General features: G+C 38.6%; 1 protein-coding gene across 1 annotated transcript; it reads right to left on the bottom strand.

Annotated features, from left to right (window-relative positions):
• Positions 1-1,092: 1,092 nt before the first annotated feature.
• LOC119897764 (complement C4-B-like) lies at positions 1,093-23,546 on the bottom strand. The gene is made up of 41 exons (XM_038711700.1): positions 23,252-23,546; positions 22,799-22,988; positions 22,533-22,707; positions 22,345-22,415; positions 22,152-22,240; positions 21,979-22,061; positions 21,776-21,863; positions 17,415-17,535; positions 16,923-17,064; positions 16,291-16,403; positions 16,046-16,204; positions 15,790-15,957; positions 15,509-15,700; positions 15,043-15,186; positions 14,804-14,927; positions 14,553-14,624; positions 14,239-14,451; positions 13,959-14,073; positions 13,609-13,679; positions 13,373-13,512; positions 13,034-13,249; positions 12,525-12,576; positions 12,339-12,428; positions 12,051-12,257; positions 9,824-9,899; positions 9,497-9,689; positions 9,286-9,381; positions 7,364-7,526; positions 6,956-7,146; positions 6,662-6,820; positions 6,506-6,565; positions 6,339-6,429; positions 6,082-6,253; positions 5,894-5,984; positions 5,714-5,788; positions 5,537-5,639; positions 5,349-5,438; positions 5,136-5,240; positions 3,513-3,596; positions 3,255-3,387; positions 1,093-3,172 (listed from the first exon to the last, which is right to left on the bottom strand). The coding sequence occupies exons 1-41, from the start codon at positions 23,320-23,322 to the stop codon at positions 3,031-3,033; spliced, it is 5,130 nt and encodes a 1,709-aa protein (XP_038567628.1). The 5' UTR covers positions 23,323-23,546; the 3' UTR covers positions 1,093-3,030.
• Positions 23,547-27,963: the final 4,417 nt, after the last annotated feature.

Genomic DNA, 27,963 nt, shown 5'->3' with positions numbered 1-27,963 from the left:
AGTCAAACAATTTATGAGAAAGACCCAGTCTATTATCATATTATGATCTGAGCAAGTAAAGATATACAGAGACAAGGTCAGAAACTTTATTTTTTTTTCTACATGAACAGCTTGGTATAAGGTACAATAAACAGAATTACAAAATAAGCAAATTGTGTAGCACATTAGTGTAGCAGATATGTTATGCAATTCAACATTCTGGCTCGCTGGGACCTGACACTGATTGATATGATGTCTGAGAAGAAAATATTTGTCTGGACATGAAAAAAGACAAAAGAGGAGGCTTGAAGAAGAGACGACGGAGGAAGATAAAGATATGTAAGCCCATAGGGTCCAATTCCTGATAGATAATCTGCCTTAGGGTATTAAAAAAGCTAATGTTACACTTGCTAACATGTTAACAAATCAAATTTGTTAACATGTTAGCAAAATAGCAATTAGCATGACAACTTTCTTCAATTCAAGCCATTAGACTATCTAGCTATCTGTTATCTATCCAAGATTGTCTATGGAGCTGCGCTGTTCCTATCTGTTGTTATATTACCATTACAATACGTCTAGTTTGGGCTCTAGACTGTAGGACTAACTTTAACTGACTCTTCCCATCCCCTTGGTTCACATGGTTGGAAGAGGGTCACAGCCAGGTCTCAGTAAACACAGCTCCTACTGTTGGTGAGTGTATAAACGCAGTGCAACACTGCAATGATAACCTTCTAATTTTAAAAATTAAGTCAATATTTTAGTACTTTCTTTATGTCACTGCAGGTCCATCCATCACCTTTACCCCTGGTGCAGAACATGGTCATGTCACCCAAGAAACTGACACTGCTGGTATGTGTTTTAGTTAAACCTGTAGAGATGCCCTGTCCTTTGCTTATAAATCAAATCTGTCATGTGGGGAGTGTGTAGTAGCTGTTTTTAAGGACTTAGGATTATTGAGCAACCTTATTGAACCTCCTCCAAAGCTGCCAGTGTTGAAAAGACATCTTATCTAAAGTCACTTTTAAAAAGGAGATTGCATCAGACTCTAGCAAATTGTCTTGCAGTAGAAGATCCTCCAGCTGGGGCTAAGAACACTTAATTTCAGTCAAGTTATTTTATTTATTTTTTTATTATTTCATAGCAAGTCCATCAACCTCCACCTCTTCCTCCGTCTTTGGTATCATCAAGAAGCTGACAATGCTGGTAAATTTAGGCCTACATCAATACTAAATTAACAAATATTCACTGCTAGGAACACCCAACGGATGAACATGTGAACTTCCATCCATCCATCCATCGTCAACCGTTTATGCAGCCAATCCCTGCTGACATCGGGCGAAAGGCGGGGTACACCCTGGACAGGTCGCCAGTCTATCGCAGGCCCACACATAGACGAACAACCAGCCACACTCACACTCACCTAGGGACAATTTTAGGGTCACCAATCAACCTAGGCTAGACAATTAACCTAATCTTTGGACGGTGGGAGGAAGCCAGAGCACTGTGAACTTTGTTAATCTTTCTCATAGGTCTTCAATCCTCAATGACTAATGACGCGTTGATGTGGTGAGCAGGGGACCGGCACAGGTTGACAGAGACTTGACCTTTCCAAAAAGATACTCAGACAGCAGAAGTTTTCTATATCGTTACGTTTAAATCACTCATGAAGAAGCTGGTAGACGTATTCCTAGAAAGATTATACTTTCTACTGTTTTGTAGTTTTTGTCTCGTAACCTCTTGTTTGGCTGTTAATAAAGATTTATCTTTGGTCAGTGATAATCACTTTATCAGTCTTTTTATTTATTCATCATTCATCAGTGTCTACTGTATCTTTCACTGCCATTCAGCTCAGTAGAACTGTTGGTATCATTTTTAATATTTCCTGTTTGACATCAAACATAGTAGATATAATAATATACAGTATAGTGTAGTTATTGTTTTTCATCAGAATCAGCTTGGTTGCCAAGTAGGTTTACACATACAAACTATTTGCTTTGGTGTTTTGGTGCTAAACAATAAACATAGCATGTTGAACATATAGGAAATATTTATCAGTTCTTACTTAAAAAGAAGAGATGAGCAGATGTAGAAGTACAAATGTACAAATACTTGAGTATTTTAATTGATGAGGATCTCTCTTTTAAATTGCACATTGACAAAGTAGTAAATAAGCTTAAACTAAAAATAGGACTTTATTTTAGAAACAAGGCCTGTGTTTCTTTGACAACCAGGAAGAGATTGGGTGCTGCACCCTTTTACACTGCACTTGATTACGATGATCTGCTTTATAGAAATTCGCCTGTCTTTGTTGGATACTTTCTACCATAGATTTGTGCCTGGATGTAAAGCTTTTACACACCATTGTACCTTGTACAAAATGATAAACTGGCAGTCATTATCAATGAGGAGGCACATAGATTAGCTTTTATTTACAAGTCTATCCTTGGTATGCTCCTCTCTTATCTTTGCACTTACATGTCACGCAACACCAGTTCCTATAATTTGCGCCCTGGTGACTTGTATTTTTTATCTGTACCTAAGATCCATGCAGAGCTCAGTAAGAGGGCCCAATATGCTACTGTTTTGGCCAGATCCCTCTTGAAAAAGACGTTTTAAATCTCAATGAGATCATCTGGTTAAATAAAGGTTTTAAAAAATGTCAAGAATAGGTAGACTTTAAGGTCAAGATTTTGGGAGAATTTAAGCACCGAAGTGGTTATCCCAGCTAAGTGATCCAGATGTAGGCACTGATCCTTAGAGTCTCTGAAATTTTCTCAATTATCTGGCTTGCTGGAACCTTCTCTCTCTAGTAGTATATACTGTATGTTTGTTTAAGGAGATTTAATTTGTGTTTCAATTCTAACATACTTTTTGTCAATATGCAATCAATAGTACATAGTACAAACATATTAGTATGTACAAACGTACAAACATTTTAGTAATATTACAAACGTATTTCATGTTAGAATTTCACTTTGCCAACAAGATAACTACTGTAACTGTCTTACACTAAACTGAAAATGAAAGTTAAATGAAACAGATTCTGTTTCACTGTCTGCAGCCATCAATCTTGTACTTATTTGTAAATGTATTAAACCCTGTGCAGGCAGCTCTATGAGCAGTTTTTTTACATTCTTTTTCCAAAAGCTTTTTTTCAACCCAGGTGTTTGATTCCAACAGATACTGCATCCTACAAAAAGAGGCAGAGTGACCAGAGTGAGAATCAATAAGTGTAAAATTATACTTCCATTAGCAATACTGAATATACTTACATTCCATTGAAGTCCGTTGTGGAGCCATCTTTGCCCATGATGAGATACTGTCTTCCCAAATCTAACTGTCCTTTACACTGACGCCTCTTAGCAAACACTCGAACAGAATTCTCAGTCACAAGGGTATCTCCATCTGGTAGAAACATGATTGTGTGATGATTACATTTATAGTCATCAAAGCATAAATGTAATTATGTACAACTATTTAAATGTCAGTGTTACAGCATCTGCTAAGGCTTGTGGTTAAAGTTTACTTACGTGATCTGAGTACCTCCTTTACATTTGTTTTGTACAACTCAAAGTTACTCTTCAGAGAAACATTGAGGACTTCAACAATGTACGCTGAAATAAAACAAGAACCATTTATTAACGAGTATGTGAAGATTCTCTGTCATCCAGGTCATAGTTATCCAAGGAAGATTGAAGACAAGGGCAATTGGACTTGGTTGAAGATACTTGAAGACGTTTCACCTCTAATCCAATAGGCTACTGACTTACTGGCAGGGATCCCAAACATTTAACCTCTGGGCGGTCGTTATCAAGGTGATGGATACTGCTTGATTCATTAGTGCTCCTGGCTGTTGTAATGACAGTTGTTTTGGTCATGTGAGGCCAAGTCTAAACAACTGTTGTGAGCAACAACAACTGAACCCCTGAAGGATGCACTTAAAGCTTGTGGATAACCAAACTGTACCTTGGTGAAAACAGCCACATAATCTAGATCTAGTGTATGCTGTCCAATGGAGTGAGGAAGGACCAGTTCTATTTTGGGGGGGAAAGTAACCCTTGGCCCAACACAGGTCAACTCCTCAGGTCAAGAGTGAGCCGTTTACTTACATTGGAAGGACAAGGGACACTATTTGTCGATGACAACAATGTACTTATTTTGACAGATGGTAGAAGTGTAAAAGAAACCATTTCACCAAAATAGAGAAACCATCACTCAACAGGGAAGGAGGGCTGAGACACCACTTATGTCCCACTCACAATGCTGTCCTTTCATCTCTTCCCAGGAGAGTGAACAAACACACACATTTGGCCCCATGTGACAATGCCAACAACGGTCATTTAAGCCCCTTTTCCACTGCACGGTACCAGCTCGACTCGCCTCGACGCCTTTTTTTGTTTTTCCATTTTGGAAAAGTTGTACCTGTACCTGCTACCACTTCTAAATCCACTTCTGAGAAGTTTTGAGGCGAGAAATCAACTGTGTAGATTTCAAATATTGACAGTTTTACAAAAAGTGATGGCGGAAGGGGTGGTGGGGAAACCTGCACCAACCCACGGGAAGAGCTTGCGTTGCCAGCCAGCCGTCCGCTCACAGAGCCCTCTGGTCACACCATCACACAGACCGCTGAAGCAACAACGGCAGAGGAAATACAGCCGCAAAGTTTTCATACATTACCTTCTGAGTAATGTTGAAACGTTTTTACTTAAATCAAGAGCCAGCTGTATGTGGGTCGCAGGTGTGTGAGTCACATTGAACATTACGTCGTAGCAGTTGTGTGGAGGATAGCCAAACCGAGTCGAGTAGAGTCAAGTTGAGTTGAGGCAAGTTGAGCTGGTATTGGTATTGGAAAAACTGCATAACGAACCAAGCGTATCCATCACTTTGATAATGACCTCACAGAGGTTAAATGGCTAGGATTACCTGCCAGTCAGTCAGAACTGAAGAACCCTCTTGGATGATTGTCAAAATGTCTTTAAATATCTTCAACAAAGTCCAGTTCTCCTTGATTTTAAAGCTTCCTTGGACATATATTAACAACCATTGATCTGCACCTTTTTATTGTATACTTCTGTACAGTGTCACTATATGAAAGAATGGATTGTTCTTGGATGTTGACACTTTGCACCATAATGTCTTTGTGCAATACTGACCGTAATCTACTGTAGGGAAGAAGCAAGCATGTTGAAAACGGTCATTCGTTGTGATTTTTTGACCTCTTTCTGATTTGAATGTATTTTGTACTTTATGACAGGGTCCTAAAAAAAAGATGAACATACTGCAATTTTAATTCTTTACACAAACCTGTAACATAAAGCTACATTTATTCAAAGTCAGTCAGTATGTGACAGTGAGCAATGGCCTACTTTCTGCACATTGGCACACATCCTCTGAGCACAGTTTGGAGACCATCTTGCTTCTTTGGGGGGCGTTGTAGAAAACAGTACACTTTCTGTCTGCAAGGAAAGCACAAATAGTTAATATATTCCTGGTAAGCAAAGATGCCAACATTATCCTGGTAAACAATGCAGAAAATGTCAAATAAAAAGCTTACTTGGTTCATAATAATCATAGAACACAGCTGGAGCAGGCTGTAGGAGGCCAATTGGTACTCTCTGTATAGCATCAAAACTAATACATTCCTCTGATTGAAAGAGCTAGAGTGGGAGAAAAAATCTTTTAGCACTGGTCATGTAAAATATTTGTGTATGTAAATATATTTTAGCCATACCTCATTGAAGTAGATCAGCACTCTTCCATAGGAGACCTCATAATGTGAAATGTATTGTTCAGGTGGCAATTTTAGCTGTGAGGAGACATGAATTGAACTTGTTGATGCTATAGCAGACATGAAGCACTCAAAATAGCTCCTCCCACTTTACAATGATGAAGAGGAGAGAGAGCTACTAACCATGTCCAGGTCCTCAGTTACAACCTCAAATCCACTCAGAAGTGTGATGTCAGCAATGGCCATTCCTGTGAGATTGCTGTTCAGGCTATGACTACACACAGGAAAACAATGAAAAATATGGGCTGAGACAAGTGCATTGTCTCATGAATACTTTTAAAGATCAAGAGATGTGAACCTCATTAACTAACCTGACACAGATTCTGTAGGTGACAGTCTCGTCTGAATTTAAGTTGTTATCAAGGTCTCTCCTGTTTCGGGTGCGAGCATCAAACCACTCAATAGCTGACCGTGGTACTCGTGCCTCCTTCTCCTCGTCGTTATCGTAGTCATCATAGTATTCATAATTTTCTATCACCTTAGCTACAGAGAAAGAGGATGATGTAACTGTGGAGCTTTTATCACCAAAACAAGAGGTTGCAATTTGTTATTAGTGATAAAAGCTCACCAGTGTACTTCATTTTCCCCATTACTGTGACGCTGATAGACACTTGGTTACAATCGTCCTTTGGATCCAGTAGATGGTAAGCTTTCACAACCTGCCAAACAGATTGGTGATTTACTGTAAATGATGGCTGTCTTCCAGCATATAAATAAAACAATAATCACACTTACTTTTAGCTTGGTATTGCCTTTTCCTTTCAATTGCACAACAATGTTGTTCCCTGCAAGTTTCTGGGACAAAAGACAATATAAAAGTAAGTCATCTAAGAATGAGGTAAAATATTTAGGTACATATTTAAGAGAAATGCTGACAGTGCTCTATGATACCTTAAGGTCTGTTTCCACCTTCTCCTTCTTATTTTCCAGTACAAGCTTTACAATGTCGTTCTTTCCTGGGACGGTGAACTCTGCTATTAGATTGGCTTCAGGACTGACAGACCTCTTTAGCTCATACTCCGCGAGGGCTTCCAGTGCCACGATGGTATCCTGGGCATAGTAATAAAACATTAATAACATGTCAATTCTGATGGTTAATCTGGACTGTGTGATCACACAGAGGATAAAGTGGCTATGCCCAAAGACATGAATTCTTTGGTTTCAAACATCTAGCATTCCAATCACCTGTGATGACTTGTAGCCTCCAAAATAGTTTTCTTGGGTGGTTAACCAGCAGGCTGCTTTGTCTGCCCACTCGGTATGCCCAAGTTCCACTGCTGTTAGGAGGGCATAGGCTGTAGTCTCTACTGTGATGCCATCTGCCCTCTCACGATTCTGATTGGCATCAGTTGTCCAGAGATAACAGCCATTCTTCCCTGACAGTTAGGAAATAGTCAATTAGTACAAATAAAACTATTTCAAACCACAGCATATTGCCATACAGCACTTGATGAACTTTACATTTTGACTAGAACAAGGATGGTTGCTCTTAGGTTTGGGGGCTATGTAAAGCAGTATATGAGATGGTAGCCTGATATTAAATTCCATATTATATCCATATCACCCACACCAATTTGAATTGATTGGACCTGCCTTCACTAGCCAGGGCTTGAAGTTTTGTCCAGGCAGATGAATGATCTGTTTCCTTTGGCAGGCAAACAGCAAGGCAGTAGGCTGTAATGGCAACAGCATAGGGATGCTGAAGCTCCTCAAGGTGTGAGAGGAGATATGTTGTTGATCTTGAAATTCTTGCCTCCTAGTAGAAAGCAAAGGAAAATATGCACTGATTATAGTGCTAGGGTGACCATATTTGGTTTTCAAAAAAACAAAACAAAAACTTGGAAGGTTGGGGCTGGGGGGATTCAAGTAGTTGGTGGCACCGTGGCAATGTATAGGCTACTGTAGAGTCTCTATCCACCTGGAGGAGCAGTTAATATAAATTAGTGTATGATAACAATATTATAAGATTAAATAAAATTACAATAAAAAGTTTAATATTAGTATATTACTAATATTTATAGGTTATACTTGTCTAATGTCTGCCTACTGATTGTATATAGCAGGCCTATTTGTAACATTTCAACAGCTTATTAGTTAAGATTCAACAATTCAACTGATTCACAAATAAAACCTTTTTCTGTCTAATATTAGTGTATTCATTATAATTTCAACAGTATCCAGCAGTACAGTACAGCAGTTTCATTATGGTACATTGTTGTCATTCACTAAATCCTTGTGAAAGAAAAATGGTCTATATGGTGGTTAGTCTGTTAATTCTAAGTGCTAACTTACAATAATCATAACTATTCATGCAGAACGAATTCAATATTTTGAAAGTTTGCTGCAGCACCATGTCAACCTTTTTTGTCCCGCCCCATCCAGGCTGTGATTGGTCAGTTCACGAAAACTGACATTCATGAGCAACTTTATGTTTGTATGTATGTATGCTTGAATAAAAAAAGAACCAGATCTTCTCCCTACTCCATTTCCGCCGGTGGAGAGGGCAGGAAAGAGTAATATTTCTAGCAGCTTGTGAAAAGGGCCAGTACACAAGAAAAAGTCCCGGTACGCCACACAGTAAAATGTAGAAGTGCCGGGACTGCGTAGACTACCAGTGAATACCGGCCCATTTCAAACACTGCATTTGGATATTTTTTACGCTGTTCAGGCGCCATGTACCACTGTTGACAAGCAAGCTGCTGCTGTCTTATGGCTGTAGCTGTGGTGCTGAGGGTAATGATGTATAAATAATAATGTATAAGATGTAGTTTAGATCGATAGTGGCATGCAAGAATGCGGGACCTAATAAGGAGAAAGGTCAAAACAATGCAAAAACCCAATCTCGGACATTTTGGGGCAATTTAGAAATCCCGACTGGACGCATTTTTAGGTCCCAAAAAGAGGACATGTCCGGGAAAAAGAGGACGCATTGGTCACCCTATTACCTTGCATTAAAATATATTAAATATAAAACTACAACAAGTGCAGGCTAAGAGATAGTAAGTAAGTAAGTAAGTTAGTAACAGATTATGACCTGAACCACTGATGAAGAGCTATGATGATTCATGTAAAAGTTGCAATCCATCCAGATATTTCCATGACATTTCATTCAAAACCACAAATTTTAATTTCATAGCTGCTAAAAGAAAAGTCAGGTATCCAAAATCATTAGGATACCTATGCTGGGATCAATTAATGACGGTACAAAATTGTGTATCACTCCCTCTAGTATATGTTGAGATAATTTACTGGATAGGTGAAAACTTTAACCTGCTGATGGTGCAAGAGGAAAGGTGCTTGTGAAAAAGTTAAGGGATCACCAAAGTCATCAGGATTCATTCTCTGGGCAAAATGAGTATCTGTACAAAATTGTTTGACAAAGCCTTCCATATCTGAGATATTTCAATCTGGACCAAAGTAGTGGACTGACCAACACTGCCATTCCAAAAGCAACACCAGCAGCATAGCTAAAAACAGTCATCCAGGACAGTAATATTATCTCTATATTATCTTACCACATTATTTCTCCCTTCGGTTTGCAGGAATTGAAGGGACCGGTGAAGTGCAAGAGTTATGAAAGCCGTCATGGATGCTTCTTGGTCTCTTCCTTTCTACATCAAACACACATGGACAATTTTTAATTAAAATTACAGCTATTGAGTTTGTCGCCCCATCTAATACTGTTATAATATGTGCCCGTTCTAACATGTAGGCAGTCGAGGTTACCAAAACTCCTCTGTGTAGCACTGGATGTGGATCACCAAATGACCCATCAGACTTCTGTACTGAGAGCAAGTAACTGACTGGGCGCCTGATTTCTTCTTCTGGTACAACCCTAGCCTTCCTGCCCTGCACTCCAAAAGCCGCTGTCTGACGCGCCGCCACCAACGATAGCACTTTCACTACAAGGGCAGTCACCCTGAGGACAAGAGAAAGCAGATTTACAATGTATTGTATTGATATTGTAAATGAAGAACATTGATGTCAGACATTAGAAGTAACTGCATATGACCTTACATCAAAACCCAATTTGGGTGCATAAAAATACTTAACCAATTACTTGATGGCACTGAACCCCATGATCCATAAGATCCATTGCCTTTCTTCTTGGTTAAAACATGTATATAACCTGCCAAAGAAAGTGTTTACTTTGTTAAAAACAAAACTGTCTATAGCCTTGTTAGCAACCTGTAGAGGGGGAAACACTCACAGTAGCCTATTTACTTACTCTCCATATTTAAAACATGTTAAATCAGTTATTCTATAATGTGTTTCAACTTTAATAAAACATTGAATGGCGACCTCTAACAGCTAGAACAAAGCATCCATTGTTTTATCTCTTGTCTATTGTAATGTGTTGTTAAAACCTAGAAGCTGAAATACTATTGTCCTGCCACCAGCAGTTGGTTTCAGTTAGGGTGATCTGTTGCTAGTAATTACTCCATAGCAGCTTAAGTGACATCGTTACATCTACCATTTTATCAGATATGAGATGAAGCAAATATTGACAGACATATTTTATCCTCAAATGTCCTTGTTGAAGCATTATCATCTTTTTTACAGATGTTTTGAAATTGTTAATTTGAGATTTAGTAGAATTTAGTTTTTCTATAATCACCTAACAAAGCTAGCTACTGTGCTAGCTGTCTGGAGAATGTGCTGCTTATGCAACATTCTAAGTAACTGTTTGAATTAATGTAGGGATAAAGGCCTTTACATACCAAGTATTTTTCATCCGAAACTGTCTCATGTTTGAAAATAAATATGACCTCACATTGTGTCAATCACACACTTTCATCTGAAACCTTCACCGGTCATCAAAGCTTTTGTAAGAGGTTCAATTTTCTGTGTTTTTTTCGCATCACAGTAGCATTGTTAGCGCTCAGAACCTTCATGTAGCCGTGATGCCAATTGCTCGACACGGGCAGAGAGTGGCAACAGCTTTGGGAGCTTCCTTTAATGGTGCGCATAGACTATATAAAAAGGTAGAGTGAAAATGTCTGGGAAGGTTCTTAGTCATCCAGGTCATAGTTATCCAAAGAAATTTAAAGTCAAGGGCAACTGGACTTGGTTGAAGATACTAGAAGACATATTGTCCCTCATTCAAGAGACTTCTTCACTTCTGAAATGACTGATAGGAAACTCCAGTAAAGCTATTTAACCTCTGGGGGATTGTTCGTCCGCTGGTTCGTTAGTGCTCCTGGCTGTGCTAACGACAGTCGTTATGGTCGTTAGAACACCTGTGGCCAAGTTTAAACGGCCATTGTTGGCATCTTCACCTGAGGCCAAGAGGTAATGCTTGTTCAGTTTCCTGGGAAGTGATGAAAGGACTGCATTGTAAGTGGGGGATAAGAGGTGGACCCCCTCCTCTGTTCAGCGACGGCTTTTCACCCGGGTGTAGATGGCTTCCTTGACACCTCTTTCAAACATCCATCCTCTCTATCTGGCAAATGATCCCACAGAGGTTAAATAGCTGAGTCATTTCAGACCTGAAGAAGTCTCTTGGATGAGGGACAAAACATCCAAAACTTAGATACAAAAAGTATCTTCAACCAAGTCCAGTTGCCCTTGACTTTAACCTTCTTTGGATAAGCTGGAGAGATGCAAGGGTAGAAATGACAGCGAAGCAGCAAGAGACAGAACAACTGCAGCATGCGCCACTGAGCAGCTTTCGTAGGAGTTAATGGAGCCCCGCCTCCCACACTGTATCAAGGAGCAAGTTCACTCTCGAACATTTGCACCGGTTTGCTATGGTTTCTGGGTTGAACGACACATTTCCTCGAAACGGTGCGCAATGGTGGGTGTGTCAGAGATAACACCCAATCAGAAGCGACATGTATACCGCCATATTAAAAGGCAGTAAAGTGCAGTGCTCTTCCATACACAACAAGGTATTCAAGGCACCACTGTCTCCGTTTAAATAATCATTTTGCTACACTTTGTCGGAACTGAAATGGGCCCATCTTTATAAATCCATGGTCAGGAGCTGCAGACAGATGAGCTGTCCACAAAACCATTGTCACTGCTCGATGACTTCATTGTGTCTCGCATTGTGAATTTTTGCAATGAATAGAATCCTAAAACGCATCAGACTCAGTGTGCAAGGTTTCTGTGCGTACAGATTTTTGGGAATGGATGGATTAAAAAACACATACAAAAATATGGACTTGGTGTCAAAAGGCCTTAACTGTTGACTATTTTTACTTTAACCGTTGTGGACTTAACTTAATGTTGATCCTTCACTGATCTTTCCTAACTTAACTGCTTGATGTTTTCTTACCTTCCTCAATTTTATCAAGAGCGTCATCTCTGGCCCCAGCAGGCAAGTCAAACCATTGCTCACTCAGGTCAAGGTAGCGGAGGGCTGAAGCTGTAGGGGCCAGTCGTACCATTGTCTGTTCTAAACATCCTTTAGGCAATACAATCAGGCTAGCAACCTTCTCAGGGGAAAGAAGGTTCTTTGCATGTGAACTGCCAAATCCATCCCCTGTCAGATGAGAACATTGAAAGAGTAAGACACTGTCATTTACAAAGATTTCTGATATTAAGTCATTCCAACAGCACATACCTTCCATTGAAATGAAAATATTGGAGCTGGAGTAGGGGACTGTATCATCTTGTAAAGTTCCATCAATAGTGATAGTCTGAGTGACACTCCCTATCAAAATAGAGAGAAGTACATTGATTAAAGCAAATGTCAATTTAAAATATATTATTTACAACTGTCAAGCAAGTACATACTGAAAAAACTTACCATCTAATTTAAACACCTGGGTTTCTTCTACTCTCTTTTCTAGTCCTTCTGTCTACAACATGAGAAAATATAGAGCCACTTTACTGTCTTCCTTGCCTTACACGTGGAAATATGCGTGGAACACACAAAAGCATGTTGAATTAAGTTAACATTACTAGTACTCAAATATGCTAATTCATCAATGTTTTAATGCATATTTATAATCAATGAAGTCATACCAATATTGAACAAAAGCACAAAGATTACACTTAATAACTATTAATATTTTATCAATTCGTAAAAAAGGACTGCCCATTCGTATAAACACAAATAGCTGTTACCAGTAAGTACTGACTAAAATTGAAAACAGCTGTTAATCTTATCAATGTTATTGTTTAAGAGTGTTATGAGAAAATGCTGATATGTCAAAGTAATTATTACAGCCAATATGACTTCCAATATGTTGGATATGTTTTCATATTTAGGTAGGCATCTATTCTAGAGTTATTACTATATTATATGTCACTCACCAACACATTCAAAGCCTTCTCAACTGCATCTATCCCCCATCTATTCTCTATATCATAGAGACGTATTTTGATGGGTATGGAACCGGTTACCATGGGGACAGCCGAGAAGGACACAAACTGGGAAGACTGTGGCTCCACAGTAATGTTGACAAAAGATGTAGTGGTGGCTGATCCGGGGGAGCAAAGTCCTTCAGTTTGTTCCATATGAACTGCTACCTATAAAAATGCAGGTGTCCACGGAGTAAAATAACACTAAAAATGTATTTGTTTAATTCAGTTTGTACATTTGGTGGGTATCGTTTTAAGTGCCTCTTAATGTCAACATTAGGTTATAGCTACCTGTAGGCTGTCAGAGCCATAGTTGTAGATAACAGGTGAAATGGATAGTTGCTCATATTTTTTCACAGAGTAAGGCAGTCTCAGAGACACAAATGCCCTCTTAAATGCTTTGACCTCAGGTGGCTTAACTACACAGAAACCTGAAGGAAACATAGAATAAGTCAATTGCAGCTAATAATGAGAAGCTCCTCAATCAAATATCGAGATGCATTTGTGAAATGGGAAGCTGTTATTACCGGTGTCTGCAGATAAAGTGACGACTTGAATCTCCCACGTGGTGATGGAATCAGGTAAGGCCAAAGAATAACTAAAGGTTTTCATTTAAGATAGATTTAATTAATCGGTTGCAAAATGTATCTGACTTATGCTTTGTCTACTTTTAGATGTTTATACTGTAGAGGTAAGGTTTGCAACTAACCAGATTAACTCACACTAGACAGTAGAAAAAGCCGAAATTCTCAGCAGTAACAGTAACAAATACAAAGGATATAAAGAAAAAATTGGGTAGCAAAAGGTTTTAATTGCTGTGACTAGCCATTGAACTGAAAAATAAAATATTACATAAACTTCACAGTCCACCTCTTACCTTCCTTTGTCATTTACATCAAATTCTGTGAATGCAAAGCTTGGGGGGAAAAATCGTCGAATGTACTGAGAAGCAGTGTCAAAGAAGAATTCTTCAATGTCAGCAGTGCTTGTAGCTAAAAATGAGAAAATAAAAAGTTTGTGATTAAACTGTGATAATCATGCCACAGTTACTCTGAATTCTATCTAAGTAAGTTTGTAAAGTATTGAATTGAATTGAAATCTTTATTTTGAACATGCAAAAGTATGTATTTAATGTCCACATGACAAATTCATCTCACTCCTGGCAAATCCTTTCAGGGAATCCTCTTGTATCTTTTTTTGTCTCAGACGCTCTCCTTCAAGGCAACATTTTAAAAAGGCTTCTGCACAAACAAGATTTTCTTTCACCAGAGAGACTCTCTTAGCTCTTTCCTGACATGTTCGTCTCATAGGGTTGAGGTAAAACCCTTGAACACAACAGTCTTGCAGCTTTTCATTGGAAAAGTTGGATTCTGAAAATAACATTAAAAAGAAAAAGACACATTTATAAAGCATATTCTGACCAGAAGTACATTATTTTAGAACAGGGTGTAATACCACAATGTTGTCTTACTTAAGGTCATCATTTCCTGTTGAAGGTCCACAGAGCGTCTTTGTCGTGCAGATTGGGAATCACAGCCAAGACCTGGAAAAGTATCATAACTTCATTAAAGCCCAACATGGGCAAGTTGATAAAAACAATAATTAGCTAACAAGGTAAACACTGTCTACAAATGTAACTATTATCTACTGTATTCAGCTTCATTTTCCTATTCTCACTTAACATTTCAAAGGATTCAAATTAAGATAAATTGTTTCTCATACTCCTTTTCCACTTTGACTGGGACTGAGATACAAAAGACAGGCCAGCCTCTGTTAGAACAGATGCAGGGTCAGATCCTCCACTGTATGAGCAACCAAGGTCATTTGACTGCATAGAGGAAAACACCTGAAAAGTGGGAACAAGAGCTTGGATATACTGTATATGGGTGAATTAAATAACGTCTAAGTGTTGTAAGAAAGACTACGTGTGAAAGGAGTGTTTGAAAGTGTGAAGGTGTTACCTGTTTGGCTGTGAGTTTATTATCGGCATGGAGAGCGTAGAAGGCCTTATCCACAGCCAGCAAAGCCACTCTGGCTTTCTGACCATGTAAATCAAAGTCTAGCGTAGCTTGTTGTCCAGGTTCAAATTGTACGTTATGTTCTACCTAAATAAGAGTTAAAATATTATACAGAGATTTTTAAATGCCTGTGTCCAAGGTCAATGTTAATTCAGTTATGAAACATTTAAATGTATACATATATTTTGTGTTGTAAGCTAAAGTTGATTTCATTAAGTCTTTAAATGATCTTGACTGCCCTCCCAGTCCCCTCGCCGCCCCATTTATAACAAATGCAAAACAATACAGCAAGTTTCACACTTGTACATAATTAACCTGTTAAAATACACATAATCAACAAAGGCAAAGTTCAGTTGATTTACTGTCTCACTCTGTTCAGGCTGCACTTTAATCTGTTCTGTTTACTCACCTTGACCTTTATCTCACATTCATCCCTGACATCTACCCACACCGAGTCAGCAATGATGTTACCATCCTGGTCGTAGTAGTAGCCAATCAGACGGAAGGATGGCACCATATCAGGCGTTATCTGTAGGTTGTCTTTAACTGAAGTACCGATTCTGAGAGAACCCTGTTTTATTAGGATCCCACGGCTTAAGACCTACAACATAAAAATGTTACATATTTAAAAAAAACGTTGCTTCCCTTTGTCAAAACAAACCCTGATGTATTGACTCAGATATGTCTCACCATGTAATATATAAACCCATGTTTTTGGCCATTCATGGTGTTGTAATTTACAGACAGTAACTCGCCCACAGAGTACATCTTGTTGGTAATACTCAGGTAAAGGTAGCTGCCACTTGGAGATGAAGCTCGGCGAATTACTTTCCTCTCCATCTGGTCATCTGCTGACACCTGATGAAGTGAGGGTGTAAAGAGTTCAACTGAACAAAAGCAAAATCCAGTGGTTTATCAATTGATAACACTGTTAAGAGATACTAACTTCAACAGTAATCTGAGCTTCATTGAGAATATTAAACACAGGAAACACTGCCCCCTCCTTGTTGGTGGTGCCTTGCCAATATTTCTCTGAAGATGCTGTTAAATGAATCTTTACAAGCACTCCAGCTGCTGGGGAGCCATCTGGAAGACGCAGCACCACCTATAATAACAACAAACAAAATGTTTTACATCCAAAGTCAAGACATGTACATAGCTGTGCACCTATTTTGTTAGTTTAATGCCTACCACCACATCTAGCGGATATCCAGGAAGGAAATATGAGCGAGTTCGAGATAGGTCGATGTTGTACTTGTGTGAGATGATAGGAATGTAAACTTCTGCCTCTTGTATTTCACCACCTGGACCAAATAAATGCAGAGATCAGATGCAATGAAAAATCACAATAATATACCCAATATCCTCCTCTTCTTCTTCTATTATTATTATCATTATTATTATTATAGTAGTAGTAGCAGTAATAACAATGTTAATGCTCATTTTGGAGTATCTGGAATCATAGTTTTATTTAGAATTGTTGAATAAGTAGTGTAACATATAGCAATTGTATTGGTGTATATCTATGTATATAACAGTTTTACTGTAATATTCTATACAATGTATGATTGTGGTAATTAATTTTAACTTGATACACCACTGTATTTTAACACATCCAATTAAACACCATTTTGCAACATCCAGTGTCATTGCAGTGCCCTTAAGGTGCGTAACAAAAAACAGAAACTAGCTGTCGCAACACCAACTGTGAGGAAACATCATCAGCACATGAGAACATACTGCTGTACACAAAACACCAAATCATTTTAGGGTATTATGATGACTAAAAGCAATTGTATAAAGAGTGACATGGTGTCCTTTACTTTGTATGTTGGTGACAAATACTCCCACGTAGAGTTGTGCTCCACTTTGCTGTAATTTAGAGAGGGTTTGGTTCTGCTGTTTTCGGAGGTGCAGATGTAAGTCTGCCATCTTGAGAGAAGCTGTTGCACCTCCATTCTGGACCTACAAGAAATAGCATATGGTGTTTATTTTCAAGTTGGTCTAGCTCTAACACCTAATGAAGTTGATGATACAAAGAGCAACTTTTAGAGCAATCGTGCAGGGCAACGTTGCCATCACTGGTAATGAGTAAAGATTACTACCGTAATCCTCTTCCCCCACCACTCTGCCACCTGCCCTGCACCGCTGCTATCCATTCAAAACATAGTCGGACTTGCCACTAGCAAGATTGCTCAAAAAGTTGCCCCGTGTATCATCAGCTTTAAGTTGATGCAACATGTTGCCAGATTATCTGATCTCAGATCTTAAAATGAGCTGCACTACACATTTCAGACACATATTTGTTTACTCACCGAACCAGTCAACTTCAGTCCACTGATAATAGCAGGCTTCAGTTTTTGACCATTTATATCTTTTTTTACCAATCCAAACTGGCAGTGGTAAGCCCCTTTAACGTCCTTACCATGTGAATACCTACAGAAAAAATCATTATAAAATTGTGACAATTAAATTAAGACAAAAGGGGAGTCTTATAACATTAGCCTATATTGTAAAATATATAGACTAGCATTAAAAGGTTGTTATCAAAACTGCATCAATCAACATCTTTAATATTAATATTGAATCAAATTGTCATGATCCTGGTGTGAGTCTGTCTGTGCTTGTATTATTTTAGCCTTGTCTTTTCTGTGTTATGTGTTCTGTTCTTGTGTCAGTCTGTTTACATGGTTATGGTCTCAGTTTCAAATGTTTTTGTGTATCAGCGTACTTGTCCTGTTCTTATCTTATTTTAAAATGGTATGTGTCGGTGTTTGTCGCATGCTTGTTGTGAGGTCGATCTGCATGTGTGTCTGTTTTGTCCGTGTGCTTGTCTGTTCTCGGATGGTTGTGTCAGGTTTCGTCTTGTGCTTGTTCTTTTGTTTTTCTTGGTATTGGTCTGTTCATACTTGATGAACTGCATCTGTTGTTTGCACCAAGCTTGTTTCCTGTTTTGCCCTGTATATATTGCCTGTTGTTCTGTTCCAGCTGTATCATCGTCTTGTTTGTCTTCCATGTAGCATGGACACTTTGTTTGGATTATAGATTTTGTTGCTTTATTTGGACAACCTGTTTTTGGATCTCTTGCTTTGCTGAACTGCCTAATTTCCTTTGGATTTACCTAGACTCTGCTGTTGTTTTGAGTAGGCTCTATGTTCAAATAAATTATAACATATCCTGCCAGCTCTAGTGTCTTGTGTCTGGGCCCAATTCCTGACTGCACTCAGCAAAATCATGAGAGAATTACTAGGGATCATTTGAAAGTTGTCAGTTATGCATAATCACCATAATCACCTATATATTTTAGTCAATTAGGCTAAGCCAGTTATTGAGCATCTAACTCTAGCATTAGCAACCTGAGAGCTTGAGTCATTTTTTCAAGAGTTTTGGACTAACCTTTTCCAGCGCACAAAAAGTTAGTCAGTATTAGGTGAACATTCAGCAGGTGGCCAAAAACATAACGTAACAAACGTAACATTGGTGGCAACATTATAAGAGGTGGTTGTAGCCAATTCTGTGGTCTGGTCGCTGCCACACTGACCAATGGTCTCTGCCACATAGACCACTGGTCGCTACCACTAGGGGCGCTAAAGATAGTAGTCTCTGCCACATAGACCACTGGTAGCTGCCTTGCTGCCAGGCTCCCACACCGACCACTGGTCGCTACCACAGTCTCTGAGGGAAGGCTCCTTTGTGTTCCTTGTCACACAAACTGTGGCTTTACACATTAAAAAAGGTCAGTTTCAAGTTTTTATACAGCCTATGGTTCCAAAGTAGACCTAAAGTGACCTTAGATCATTTAAATGATCTCAACTGGCAGATACATTTTTTTTTTGTCTAATAGAGAGGAATGGATCAAAGTAATTAGATGTGTTGAGGAATTTTCTACTGTATCAGGCTTAAGAATGAACTTGAACAAATCTGTTTATTATTTACATTAAAAAGATAAACAGACTTAAATGAGCATACTTTCCTAATGAACTTTATGAACCTTACGCTGCGCACCGCATGACTGACAGGATGGCTCCACCATCAGCTATTGTGCTCACAGTTTTGTAGAAACAGGTATAGGCCGCGACCAGCGAAGATGAAACTAGAATTAGACTCTCTATTGACTGCTGCTTAATTGTTTAGCATTATTGGCTTTTTGATGCATCCTCCAATTAGTACAGTGCTACATATGATAATATGCTGGCTACTGTGTGCAGGCGGCCATCAGTGCGTAAAATAATAACACTTAAATATTATACCTACCAATAGTCTTTGGTGGCATTTTTCACGCTATTGAAACTCAAACTTTGTTGCAATATCGCAGACATCTGGGGCAAGTAGTGGACTGCTGTGTGTGTGTTTGTGCGTGTGGGCATGAGATGAGGCTCCACACTGCTGCCACACTGGTTGGTGTGACGTCGCTGCCACTAGGGGCGCTAAAGACAGTGGTCGCTGCCACACTGACCACTGGTTGCAGTTGGCTATATCTACTGTAATACATCTTTATCATAATTCTTTGTTAATATATTATCGATTATGCCTACTCTTATTATTGCACTATATATTGCAGTTTGTGTGGTTATACCTACAGTAATAGCCTACATCTATCTATCTTTAGTCCTTGCCTATAACAAGGCCTGTGTTATCACCTGTGAATGAAAGTGTGTACATCTTTCTATATCACAATACTTTGTAAAATATACTATATTATATCTTATTGATGAACTGTAGGCCTAGAGTATATTGCAGTTTGTGTGGTTGTAGCCAATCTACAGTAGGCTACATCTATCTAGATCACAATACTTTGATAAATATAGCCTACAATATTATCGATTATGCCTATATTCTTATTGTTGCACTGTATATTGCAGTTTGTGTGGTTAACCTACAGTAATAAATCTCTCTCTCTTTGGTTCTTGCCTACAAGAAGAAGGTTGTCAGTGTTGTCACCTGTGAAGGAAAGTGTGGTGACCACTTGTTGGTTGAATCCATGCTAGACTGATTTTAACAATAAGAATATAGTTAATCAAAAATTAGTAGGCTATTTGTTACTGTAGAAAGGCTATAACCACACAAACTGCAATATTTAGTGCAACAATAAGAGTAGGCATAATCGATAACATAGTATATTTAACAAAGAATTATGATAAAGATGTATTACAGTAGATACAACCAACTGCAACCAGTGGTCAGTGTGGCAGCGACCACTATCTTCAGCGCCCCCAGTGGTAGCGACCACACCGACCAGTGTGGCAGCGACCACTGTCTTTAGCGCCCCCAGTGGCAGCGACCACACCGACCAGTGTGGCAGCGACCACTGTCTTTAGCGCCCCCAGTGGCAGCGACCACACCGACCAGTGTGGCAGCGACCACTGTCTTTAGCGCCCCCAATGGCAGCGACCACACCGACCAGTGTGGCAGCGACCACTGTCTTCAGCGCCCCTAGTGGCAGCGACCACACCGACCAGTGTGGCAGCAGTGATCGGTGTGGCAGCGACGACTAGTCTGTGTGGCAGCAACCCAAGACTGAGGAGCCTTGTCTCATGCCCTCTCGCGCCAAATTAAAAGATTAAGTCTGGTTTGCGATTCTTCATACTTTGGTGTTTTTGAATTGAATAACGTCAATCATGCGAATAAAATACTATCTATTCATTTCCAGGCCATTAGAGCTTGTTTATAAAAGTTTGATAACTTCACAGTAATTTATCGATTTTGTCTTTTTTTTTCATCAACTTAGTTAGCCATTTAACTAACTAACTGGAAAGTATTTTAAAGTAGTTTAAGGTTTCAAAACTTAAAACCTCCAGACCTCAATTTTTTATGTTGCATAGGGTATCTTTCCCTAAATAATGACATTTGTTCCTCCAAATGAAATGAAATACGATCTTATCTAATTCTTTGTATATTTCAATAGGCATTTCCAGTCATAAGGATACATAGATCTGGATATTCCCTCAGTATTAGATAGTAGAACTCTACCATTCAGTGAAAGATGCCTCATCCACCACATGTTGAACCTTTTTCATTATTTGTTTAATCATAGGGCTGAAGTTTAGGTTATTGCAGAGTTTTTCATTCTTATCACATCCAGGTATGTAACTGGGTTCTTCACAGGGATATCATTAACTTCTGATAGTTCACATTCCTTAAGTGATAGCCTAATAAACAGATTTGTTTAAGTTCATTCTTAAACCTGATACAGTAGAAAATTCCTCAACACATCTAATTGCTTTGATCCATTCCTCTCTATTAGACAAAAAAAAAATTGTATCATCTGCCAGTTGAGATCATTTAAATGATCAAAGGTCACTTTAGGTCTACTTTGGAACCATAAACTGTATAAAAACTTGAAACTGACCTTTTTTAATGTGTACAGCCACAGTTTGTGTAACAAGGAACAGAAAAGAGCCTTCCCTTAGAGACTGTGGTAGCGACCAGTGGTCGGTGTGGCAGCCTGGCAGCAAGGCAGCTACCAGTATCTTTAGCGCCCCTAGTGGTAGCGACCAGTGGTCTGTGTGGCAGCGACCAGACCACAGAATTGGCTACAACCCCTGCTGATTATAAGGCTGTGTGTCTTTCAGCATGTTTTTGAGTCCACGGCTTAAAGCTTTAGCTATGTTCATGGTCATATTGATCAGTTTTAATTGTAACACTTGGCAGTAATGGGAAATGAATCAACACTTACCTGGCTAAGATTTTGAAGTCAAACTGTTTATCATTCAACAAAATATAGCTCTGCTCCATTGCGATGTTCACCTCAAAACTTGGCAAAACTAGGGTAGGTAACAACATAAAATGTTCAGCGGGAAGAAATATGATGATGTATGATATAATGATCTAGTTCATTTTTAAAAAAATAAATAAAATACTTAAATCAAATTAGCTTACCAAATCTTTGGACTTTGAGCTCTCTAGAAGCAACATTTGCTTCATCACCTGCGTAGTGTGCTGTAATCTTCCATGTGCCCATTCTTTAACAAAACATACATGTGTTAGCCTATATGTCAAAGTTGATTGTGCTGTTATGTTAGAGGCAGTATTGTAATTCTGTTTTTACACACTTGGAGACATCAGGTATGGGGAATGTGCCTTGGAGTATTCCTCTCTTTGCAGACTTCAGGGACTTCATTATTCTGTTTCCAGCAGCATTCTGTCATAAAATAATAAAAGCATGAATCATGAAATTAAAACATGAAAATCATATGTACACATCTTTCAAAGTCCCCTTTATTCCTTGTAAAAGTGGGTACTCACAAATACTGATATGAGGAACACTCCTTCGTGAGGCCTGAATGTGTGGTCAAGAGTGAATATCCTGTACTTCACTAGAAGAGAGATCATTAACATAAAGTGCCTTTAAAACAATCACTGTTTTCCTTATAGAGTGGAGAATTATTTCAAATTGTTTTACATTTCTTAACATTTGTTGACTTTCTATTTACCTGTTTGTGCTGGGCTGTAGATTGGCTGATCAGTCTGAATGAAGATATTGCCCCTGCGTTTTGATACTAAGACCCTTGTTTTCTTCCTGCCACTGAAGGAGGGGCTCTCTGCCACCAGGTTAAGGTAGGAACGTCTTTGGCGTTGAGAAAGTCTTGTCATAATTTCCCTGTCTATCTATAAAATGAAAATAAACAGTTTGGGTTAATGACATCTCAGTTCTCTCTTACTTGTTAGCTTTTTGTTTGAGTGAAGAAGTTTCTCATACCATGAGCTCAACAGTTTTGATCTCCCCTTCCACTGTACACAGAACAGTTTTCTGCACAGACACACGTGTATTGGTAGTCTCATGCTCCAAGTAAAGAGTAACAGGATAACTGAGATGAGACTTTCCCATCTGGACAAACACTTTCTCATTTACACCCACATGAAACACTGCAGGGCCTGAGATGAAGAATCTGCACACACAGGTGAAAAATAGCACTTACTGTGTCTTTCAGTACCATATTTTGCATTCATGAACTTCTATACAAATAGATAAACATCTGCTATTACATTACAACAAATGTACATACATATATTATGCTGAAAACATACACTTAATGTGTATTGTCAAATCTTTGAAGCCAGAAAACACATTTTAACCCTCTTTGTGTTGAACACAGGCTGTCATATTAGATTATTACATAATGTATATTCGTGCAGCTATTTCTACATTTACCTGTTGTCGGGTGAACACTCAGATTCCATAGTCAAGATCAGGAACAGTATTGAAAACATGAAGCACTTCATCGTGCAACTACTATTTCTTTGTCTGCACTAACACAGGTTTTCGATTAACTGAGGTTTTGTAAGTCAACCACGCCTGTATTTCTCAATCACTGGATCAAATCTCAATGCCCTCCCTCTGTTTGTTTGTTTTTCTTCGAAGATAACTTGCAAAGAAGTATCAGTTCTCAGCATATCTTACGTTGCAAGCACTATCTGGCAATACATGATGAAAAATCATCAGATATAACATGTATACTGATGTGTACAGATGACAGACTTGTTGAGTCAGTAGTGTGTACATTTCTACATATTCGATCTAACCAGATTGTTCTAAAACATGAGGTGCATTTTATATCACTGCTTGGCTTACTGCATGGAAAGTGTTTTTATTTCACAATGTGTAACCATCCCTCATTGGTCAGTACAAGTCAGCCAGATTTCCCCCAAATCATGTGATTTACAAGAAATCAAGTTTTGGCTCTGTGGGTTTGGGATAGAGTGAATGGTGTTGACTCTGCAACACATAGTTCAGGAATGATTTGCACAGTAGAGTTCCATTAAATCTGTACTCCCTATTTTATTAGTTGCTATACGTTACTAACTATTTCTGACTTTCTAACTATTGCTTAAACTATTAAGCCTCTTATTTAACACATAATAAATGTCCTGTACAGTTGACTTGTTCTTCTAAAATCAGTGAACTGATTGTATGCTGAATGAACCGTGTTATGATCTGGTAAAATGGAACAGTTGTAATACTTATGACAAAGACACAGACTAATAACATATTGTGATGCAATGCAAGTAACAAAGATATACAGAGACAAGGTCAAAACTTTATTTTTCCCACATGAACAGCTTGGTGTAAGATGCAATAAACAGACAAATTTATCTTGCAGCAGATTAGAGTGGCAGGATGTTCTGCAATGATGAATTAATTAACTTTTTTGAAGTTTACATTAAAATAAACCAAAACTGCAAGTGAACGCATCAGATCTTGATCTTTTTATTGATATTTATCTTTAACTCTTATCTCTTGCATAAATGTAAACACCCATAAACATCTATGTCAATTTTGGTAGAATTTAAGCACCAAAGTGGTTATTACAACTAACTGCTCCAGTTTGAGGCACTGATTGTCTGACACTTTGCTTCAGTTATCTGCTTTGCTGGGACCTTTTTTAATAACATTAAAATTAAGCTTAAAATAGCTTCAAAGTGAAAAATATTTGCTCATGTAAAGTTACAATCAAGCTAACATTTTTTGTTTTACATATAATAGCAATGGGTAAGTCATAGCCCTGTATAATCCAAAGACATGTAGCCCTGTGCCATATTATCTCCTCATTCATTAAAAATCTCATCCTCCCCAAATAGCAAGAGATACTATTTGTGCTTAAAAGTAGTTTTTGGTCCGGCGAACTGGATAACCGATTGATCCACATGTTCAGTTTACTTGTTCATTCAAGATGATATTCACACACCTAAAACACATGAAAGAATTTCAGCTTTTCAGAACTTTACAGAAAATTGAAAAACGTCAGTTTACCACTGCAACCTTAGAGAGGGTAGGTGGTCTACAAGAGAGAACCAGAGGCTAGAAGACCAATGTGAATTACAAAAACCCAAATTTGAATTAGAGCCAAAATAGCCTAATATCACATTTATTAATAATCACAAATTTACAATTAAAAAGTTCCTTACAGATGTCATTATTAATCAGCTTCAGCAAATAGTTAAAATCCAGTATGGGCCGTTCAAAGTCAGACTTTTGTTTGCAACACTTTAAATGCAGTCCCTTGTTGATCTCTGTATTACCACAGTAAGAAATAAGAGGGAGTAAACGAGAGTCGGGGGCATGATGTCCATCCACAACTCCTGGATATGGAGAAGTAACACAAGAATTGCGTTTGGACAATCAACACCAGACTCCCTGTCAAACTTGGAATGAACAGCACCATGAATAGCACCTCTTATCCCTGAGAGTAAATCCTGCAGTAGGTGGATAAAATATCAGGAGATGAATTAAAACAAGCAGAAATATCTATCATTATATGTACTAAAATGCTGAAAGCTTCAAGCAGTAGCTGTTTGTTAGGAGAATTAAGGAATGTCAAGAAAGCAGGCTGCACACTCTAAGATGTAATCCAAGAGTAACTGTTTATTAGAAAGATTATAATCCTTGTTATAAAGGTTTCTACCATAAAATGCTTTTTTGATATACACATTCTTCATCGAGCAATTCACTTTCTTTCTTATCTATAAATTGGCGTATTAGAAAATTAACTTTTACTAACAAGTGAAAAACTATTTTAATACTTACATCATACACCATTAATAATATAGTGATAGTAGTCCAAGAGAAGTAGCTATTAACTATATGTCCCTACATTTGTATTTGATATATAACTCTTATTCTTTCTTCCTAACTTTATTCAAATATTGTAAAGTTCACTGTCCTCTGCGTCCGTCCTCAACCGCTGCTTGTTCAGTTTGCCTGTCCATGTCGCCCTCTCTATCTGTTCCTCTCTATCCATCTCATTTCATGCAGGAGTGGGGTTACCTAAGAGACTCAGCCTCAATAGAGAAAATCTCTTTTTGTACAATTAACTGTGAAAGTGACAGAAGGGAGGGATCTACGGAGAGGGGTGCAGAAAAGGAGAGCGGGAAGGATACAAGTGCGTATGGCAGGTAGAGAGATGTAAAGTTGAAAACTAATTTAACTACTTTAACTTTAACTAATTAAAGTTTTATCTTCACAAATTTCTGAATAGGTACCTGTAATTAAAAATGACCCCAGTTATAGAAACATTTTAGTTGAATGTTTAGACTCTCAGACTGTGGCCATTTAGTTGCTGCATTTAACCTTTTGATTAAGTAAATATATTCTGTGTTGTATTTAGTGAGGCCAATAATTTATATGATAAACTTACATGCATAGTCAAGGATATATTTTATGTTCTATATTAGGAAGAGTTTCACACACACTCTTAATAAACATATACATTTCAGTTTTGTAGCACCTCATACTTGAATTGGGATCAGGCTAAATTAGGTTGCATTACACTGATCCCAGTGAAAGTGAACTATGTCTATCACCATAATCTCTAAAAATGCAGAGGGAGTGACCACTGGGTTTCCATGGAGAGATGTACACAAAAGGGTGTGGCGTGGGAATGTCCTCAGGGGTCAGGAGTGAGGGTGAAAGGGTCAGAGGTCAGAGCCAGCTGGACAGAACACAAGAGGAGATGAGGGTGAGAAAAGGAGGTGAGCGGGTAATCCAGAGTCTGGCTGACTGGAGCCAATGGGACATTAACATTGAACTGATGGGAGGCTCACTGACCAGTGTCTATTCAGGGAGAAAACTAAGCTATGAGACACTCATGTGTAATGGTCCATGGTAATTGACAAGTGACAAGATCCTCATTGTGGATGCAAAAGCAGCATCAAAATTCAGTGGCGGATTACAACCTATATACGTACTGGTTTTCAGTGGTTATTTATGTGTTTTCCAATATTTTTAACTGACAGCAGTTATGATGACTTATTACAGTTTTAAGCACAGTATATTTCCGGTGTTCTTCACACAGTTTCTTCTTTTTTCACCTCAAGGAAAAAATACTTTAACATGTACCAACTGACAATTAAGGTCAATTCAAAGATGCATCTGCAGTCATTCATTTCAAAAAAGCAAGAAAGTTTGTGTTGTGTAAAAAAATAAAAATACACAGGCAACACATGGTGTTTCTTCAGAAGGAACAACCTGTCTGAATTGATAACAGTGCATTTATGTCACTGTATGAAATACAGCTTTTATCAATGAATATGTTGTATAATTTCCAGTTCCCATGGTTATAGATGCTCCGTGTACCTCAAGGGTGCAGACAGGAAGGTGAGCTTCTGTGAGCTCTGTCTTCTGCTTCTTCTTGCTGCTAGTGAAGGTCAGGTCAGTGAGGGCAGCAGCCTGTCTGGATCAGGGGCCATACTCCGGTGGTCTAAATAAGACAGTTTTTTGGGGCCCAGCCCAGGGGTCAACATGCAAATAGTAACCCCTGAGTGAAAGGAATAGAGCAGATCAATGTTCTCATATTACTCGTGCTGCCCATGACTGTGAATGTGCACACCCACACGTCACATGAGGTCTCCATATTTAATGAAATTCAATCTCAACAATAGAGATTGGCAGGAAGGAAGGCAGCTGTATTTCAACAAGGGTGGAAATATGACATCACAAATGAGCATTAAAATAACCATGTCGAAGTCCACTAGCTTGATGTTATAATTGACAAAAACTTGAAGTGATAACACCAAACATATTATGAAACAGCAAACTTGTATAACCAACACAAATGTGTCACTGGCCTGCACTCATCCAACACATACATGGCAGATACAATTCAGTTTTTCTGTCTCAGGCAAATCTACACACTGCTGCCCTCCAGTGGCCTCAATGGCACCTGTCACACTGCAGTCATATTTCCTTTCAGATCCTTGTCCTGGTGCCCAGTTCCAGTAACAGCCAGGAGTTGAACTGGTCCAGAACCTAATGTCAAGGTTATAAGTGTAGCGCAAGCCTAGCCAAACATGGGGTGATGTGGTGTTATTTGCCTTTTCAGCCACCTTCTCCTAAATGTCTTTGTTGCTCCATGCAGTAACTCATGG

Source organism: Micropterus salmoides, unplaced genomic scaffold, assembly GCF_014851395.1.
Source record: "Micropterus salmoides isolate LMB-PRFRI ecotype aquatic unplaced genomic scaffold, ASM1485139v1 Ms_hic_scaffold_11, whole genome shotgun sequence".
In the NCBI taxonomy this organism is placed as follows: Eukaryota; Metazoa; Chordata; class Actinopteri; order Centrarchiformes; family Centrarchidae; genus Micropterus; species Micropterus salmoides.
Note: the sequence above shows the minus strand (reverse complement) of the source record. Positions and strands in the feature narration are given on the sequence as shown.